At 46.0% G+C, this 6,000-nt stretch overlaps 1 protein-coding gene across 5 annotated transcripts in view; it reads left to right on the forward strand.

Annotated features, from left to right (window-relative positions):
- PFKFB1 (6-phosphofructo-2-kinase/fructose-2,6-biphosphatase 1) overlaps positions 1-6,000 on the forward strand; it is a 100,894-nt gene that overhangs the window by 73,955 nt on the left and 20,939 nt on the right. For all 5 annotated transcript variants that reach the window (XM_008711680.2, XM_008711681.2, XM_008711679.2 and 2 more), the window contains 2 exons: positions 1,302-1,509; positions 4,272-4,418. In XM_008711680.2, the coding sequence (XP_008709902.1) occupies positions 1,302-1,509; positions 4,272-4,418 (355 nt within the window). The remainder of the gene's footprint in view (positions 1-1,301; positions 1,510-4,271; positions 4,419-6,000) is intronic.

A 6,000-nucleotide genomic window follows, 5' to 3' on the forward strand; every position in this document is an offset into this window, starting at 1 on the left:
AAAGAAAATGCTCAGCAAGTGTAAGTGTCCTGTGGGAAACATTGGACATAGATGACAGGGATGGGCATGATTAAGTATGGTACAGATTAAAAAGCCCTTCTCTAGGAAGATCAGAGGAGAGGCTTTCTGAAACCAAACCCATCAGCCACTGCTTTACATGCCTTGGCTTAGTGTAGCTATTTCTGTTTACTGTTTTTGTTTTGCTACTGTGCATCCTGGGTTCCTGGTATGTCACCCCATTGGTGCACCCTTCCTGAACACCTCTTCCCAGGGATCTCCTTGAACCCCTATAGTCCAACAACTAAAGGACTCATTCCTGGTACACCAGGGGCCTCAGAAGACTTACTCTATGGTTCTAGTCTTCTGATTAGTCAGCGTTGCTCATTCCCAGCTCCTCTGCAGACAGGTTGTTGAATAGTTTATCACTCTGTGTATAGTTATTAGTTCATGATTATAGCACAGAATTGAGGGGATAAAAAAGGGACTTGAAGCAAGGACCACAAGATTTCCATGTTGTGGGCCATTTCTGTATCCCCACATCCCAATATTTGGCACACCTAAGAGTGAATGACTGTTTATGGAAGGGGTATTGAGCATTGATCATGTGTTTCCAAGTGTATGTTCTTGACTGACCTAACAGTTTCCAAAGGGCAGATGCTAAGTCCCCACCTCAAGCATACTTAGAACAAAAGACAGTGTGTTTGTTGACTGCATGACAGATAGGGAAAAAACCCAACCCTTTTCCCTTTCTGAGTGAGGAGAGGGACATACACACACAGACACAAATGTGCACAGACACAATCTGGTAGCTGCCTGTAGGGTGTCAAATATAATATATCATAGCAGAGACTTAAAGAATAGAGGTGCAGAGCTCAACTTGAGATTTAAAAGGTTGAGTAGACAATTCAGGAGCTGCCAGTAAGATGTGGAACGCAGCCAGGGACACAGGATTACTGCTTTTCTCTGAGTATGTCCAGAGTTTGAACTACAAAGGACAGAACCCAGATCCCTAGAGTATAAAAAGTGAATGTGAAAAGCTAGCATGGATTAAGCTGAAACTGAAGAAAGGAGACAGGGGGAGATGGTAGCAGACAGTGAGCTCTTTGGGGTGGCCGGGAGCCAAGTCTCTAGAACAGGTACCCAGAATAGGGCAAGGCATGACATTTTGTTAGAGGAAAGGTAGGTGAAAGCGGCACTGTACAAGAGGCTTGAAGGCAGGGTGTGGTTGGGGCTTTGTCTTGGGATCAGCCTCTCCACCATCATCCCCTGAGCTGCCCTTGCTCCTGCTTGGGCTGGCCCAGCCACCTATCCTACATCAAGATCTTCGATGTGGGCACACGCTACATGGTGAACCGAGTGCAGGACCACATCCAGAGCCGCACAGTCTACTATCTCATGAACATCCACGTCACACCCCGGTCCATCTACCTATGCCGGCATGGTGAGAGTGAACTCAACCTCAGAGGCCGCATCGGAGGTGACTCTGGCCTCTCAGCTCGGGGCAAGCAGGTAGGAAGGGCCCCATGTACTCCAAGGCATTGGCTGAGCTGGCCCAGGTGGGCTGTGGGTGGGTGGTACAACCACTGCCTGGGTCCTGGGGCTGGGGGGACTCAGTGACAGGGTAAAAGCAGGTTCTGGTCATACCCACTCTTCCACCCAATTAGCCACTCAGTCTTGACCCATCCTTGAATGGCTTCCATGTGTTAACAGCATCTGCACGTCTGTTCGCTTAGTCTTGGCACTTCAGGCCTGCCCAGATCTGGCTACTCCTCCAGCTCCATTATACTGAGCACCCTTCACCCCTGCCTGACTGGTTCCCCTCCTCTCTTTCACAACTCTGTGCCTTTGCTTGTGCAGTTTCTTCCACCTAGGCTGCTCTCCTCTGTCAGCTGGTGACCATCACATGCCCTGACAGCTGCCCTGATGTGCCCCATCCTTGAATTTATTTTCTCCCTTACTCAGGGCTGATGTCATAGCCCCTCACCTCCACTTCAGGTCATTCCACTGTCAGCACTTGTCCCCCACCAGTTACCGCTATTTTCCTGCCCTCATCTCCCCCACCCCTTTCCAGGGCCCAGCTCCTGCTCCATGGTTTGGTCCAGGAAGCCCTCCCCTGTCCTCTCCTGCCGTCCCAGGCAGGTCACCATGCCCTGGGCTCTACCTCTCCCGGTTCTGGCCCATCTCTGACTGTGGCATTATTCTCTTCTCTCCAGCCAAGCATAGTAACCTGCATATTACAGGTATAAAATACAATAAGGACACAAATTTTCCTGTGTGTTTGGCCCTGTGCCTGGGCTTATTAACACAGGTATTGTTCTTGCTGAGGATGGCTTGGGTAGAACAAATGGAAAGTGGCGTGCAGGAGGGAGGAAGTGCTCTCTTTTATTAGGCACCTGTGCACAGTCACAGCACCATCTGCTTCCACATGTGTGGCCTCATTCAATCTTCACAACAGCTCTGTGGGGTGGACATTACCATTAATAGTTTATGAAACCTGAGGAAGCTGAGACCCAGGGAAGAGAAAAGAATAGCCCTAGGCCATTCAGCCAGTAAAAAGAGCCAGGATTAAAAACCAAGCTTTCCTGCCTGCCCCTCAGCATCCTCACTGTAGTGGTGGTAGTGTCCTAGGCAAGGTATTGCACTGGAAGGCCCAGTCCTCATGGCTCCCTTTCTGTTACCTTCAGACTGGCAGGCTCCCCTTAAGGTGGACACAGACCCTTGACTCCCACCCATCTTAATCCGCAGAGCAGAGCAGAGTAGAGGGTATTGGCAGCATCACTCCTGCCCCACGGCACCACCTGCAGCCAGGGGTCTCTTGGTTGGGGCCAGGTATGGCCCTGCCCACACAGTTCACTGCCCAGTTTGGACACATGGCCATCTCCACAATGCACACTGCCCTCACACACAAACATGTGTGCATGTACATGTAAATGCCCAGCACCAACCTTCATGCTTATGGGCACAGTACACCATGCAGTTTACAAAACACTTTCCCATCCACTGTCACCCATAATCAATCAGAGAGGCTGTCATTTACTGTGTGTCAGGGGGCACTCTGTGTGCTCCTCATCCACTATGTAATGTGATGCTCATAGGACAAGGTTCAGTGAGCTAATGTTGTTCACATCTTACAAGCAGAAGATATAAAGCCAGAGAGAAACAGGGATGTGTCCCAGGTCACACGGGGAGCATATAAGGAAGCTGGGAAAGTTTAACTCCTGTTGCCTACTTCCAATCAAAGGCTCCTTCTACCAGAGCACACTGACTACTGACTCATAATCCATAACTAGAATGTGTATACACAATACTTATATCTGTACATACACATATGTATATATAAATACATCTACACATTTTTGCCAATGTTCCTCACATACCACCTGTGACTAATAACATGACTCTATGAAGAAGAACAAATCACTTGCTCATTTGGGCTCCCACAGCTTTTCATGTTTCCTCTTGGTGCTGTCGTTTCCCTTCCTGGATTGGCTGTGTCTTGAGAACAGGACACCCTGATACCCAGCACATGACCATACACACTCAGTATATGTTTGAATGCCCTTAGAAGCTGGGTGCCAAGACCCCCACTCAAGCAAATGAGAATCCCCAGAGTCAAAAAGAAATGTCCCCCAAATCCCACACCCCCTACTTCTAGACCACACTCTGAGTACCCAAAACCCAGAATACCCCACCCTTCTGGTCTGGAGTCTGCTTTCCATGCCTGTGTGGGCCTATCCCAGAGTCTGTCCACCTGAGAGCAGACCACATCACAGTAGTGTTTACCCATAAGCAAAGGGGTGGACAAAGGGTCACTGTTTGTGGATCATGGAAATCAGTAGAATAGGGTGTGGACAGAATTTGGTCGTGTGACTAGGACTTTGGACATGTACTCAAGGCAGCTACAAGTGCAAGATGGAGGCAGAAATGGGAAGAGAAGGGAGGCTGACTGGGTAGAGTACCTCCATTTGTACTCTTCTCCCAGGCTCCACAAATGCCAGAAGAGGGCTATTTGAATGAATAACTGAGTAAGGGGTTTAATAAGCAAGAATCAATGAACACACACACAGAAACATACACACACATCAACACACATACCATTTTCTATTCCCTTGATCTTTGTCATATCCTTATTTACAAATTGGAAACATTTAAATTCTACTCTTTCTTGTTCATCATCATTTCACCATTTGTGGTAGATTTTACAGGTACTCTGTCTTCTTTCATCTCTCTCTTTCTCTGCTCTTCTCATCCTCTGCAACCCCATACCCCAGTATGCCTATGCCCTGGCCAACTTCATTCAGTCCCAGGGCATCAGCTCCCTGAAGGTGTGGACAAGCCACATGAAGAGGACTATCCAGACGGCTGAAGCCCTGGGTGTTCCCTACGAGCAGTGGAAGGCCCTGAATGAAATTGATGCGGTGAGATGGAGGGGGATGGATTTTCTGATGGTTGTTGGGACTTGACTCTGGGCTTATCCCCTGGATTGCTTCTGCTTTGGCTCCTATGAAAAACATAATTAATGCAACAGATATTCTCAATACCAGCCCTGTACCATATACTGTTCTGCGTGTTGGGATCATGGAGCCCAAACACAGGCCATAAATAAGACATTGCATGTCCTATGACAAAAGGTTGTAAAAAGCGAAGTATAAGGGAGATGAGGTTGGAAAGGAAGTCAGCTCAAAGAGTTTTATAATTCACATTGAGGCATTTGGATGCTGCCCTAAAAATGGGAAGCCAATGATGTGGTCTAAGTCAAGGAGAAGTGGCCTGAATGTGATTCATATTCTTAAAAAAAAGACAATTATGTATTGTTTCACTCATATGTAGAATGTAATAAATGAACAAATGAACAAAGGAAAAAGAAGAGATAAAAGAAAAACAGCAAGTTGGTACAGCCACTCTGGAAAACAGTGTGGAGGTCCCTTAAAAAGTTAAAAATGGAGCAACCCTATGACCCAGCAATTTACCCCAAAGATACAGACATAGTGAAGAGAAGGGCCATATGCACCCCAATGTTCATAGCAGCATTGTCCACAGTAGCTAAATTGTGGAAGGAGCTGAGATACCCTTCAACAGATGACTGGATTAAGAAGTTGTGGTCCATATATACAATGGAATATTACTCAGCTATGAAAAAGAACAATTTCTCAACATTTGCTGCAACATGGACGGCACTGGAGGAGATAATGTTAAGTGAAATAAGTCAAGCAGAGAAAGACAATTATCATATGGTTTCTCTCATCTATGGAACATAAGAACTAGGAAGATTGGTAGGAAAAGAAAGGGACAAAGAAAGGGGGGTAAACAGAAGGGGGAATGAAGCATGAGAGACTATGGACTCTGAGAAACAAACTGAGGGCTTCAGAGAGGAGGGAGTGAGAGAATGGGATAGGCTGGTGATGGGTAGTAAGGAGGGCACATATTGCATGGTGCACTGGGTGTTATACGCTATGAATGAATCATGGAACTTTACATCAAAAACCAGGGATGTACTGTATGGTGACTAACATAATATAATAAAAAAATTATTATTAAAAAAACCAGATTCTTGAATAAATAAAAAAAAGACTGGTGGTTGCAAGAAGGAAGGTGGTCAGGGGGATGAGTGAAATAGACACAGCGTATTAAGAGTACACCTATCTCTAAGAGCACTGAGAAATGTATAGAATTGTTGAATCATTATATTATACACCTAAAACTAATATGACAGTATATGTTAATTATACTTGATACATTAAATAAATAAATAAATAAATAAATAAATAAATAAATAAGACCCTTCTGGTCATGTGTGGAAACTAGGTAGGAAGAGGGCCAGAATAAGCATGTAGATCAGTATGGGGATGGCTGCATTAATTCAGGCAAGAGGTTAGAATGGACCAGAGTAGTGGCATTGGAGATGGAGTGAAAAGGAAAGACCATCTGACCCTCATGACATGGCAGTCTTGCTTCAGAATCAGGTTTTCCCATATGCTCTTTGCAAAGACATCCCCCCCC

Source organism: Ursus maritimus (assembly GCF_017311325.1).
Source record: "Ursus maritimus isolate PB19 chromosome X unlocalized genomic scaffold, ASM1731132v1 scaffold_X1, whole genome shotgun sequence".
NCBI lineage: Eukaryota > Metazoa > Chordata > Mammalia > Carnivora > Ursidae > Ursus > Ursus maritimus.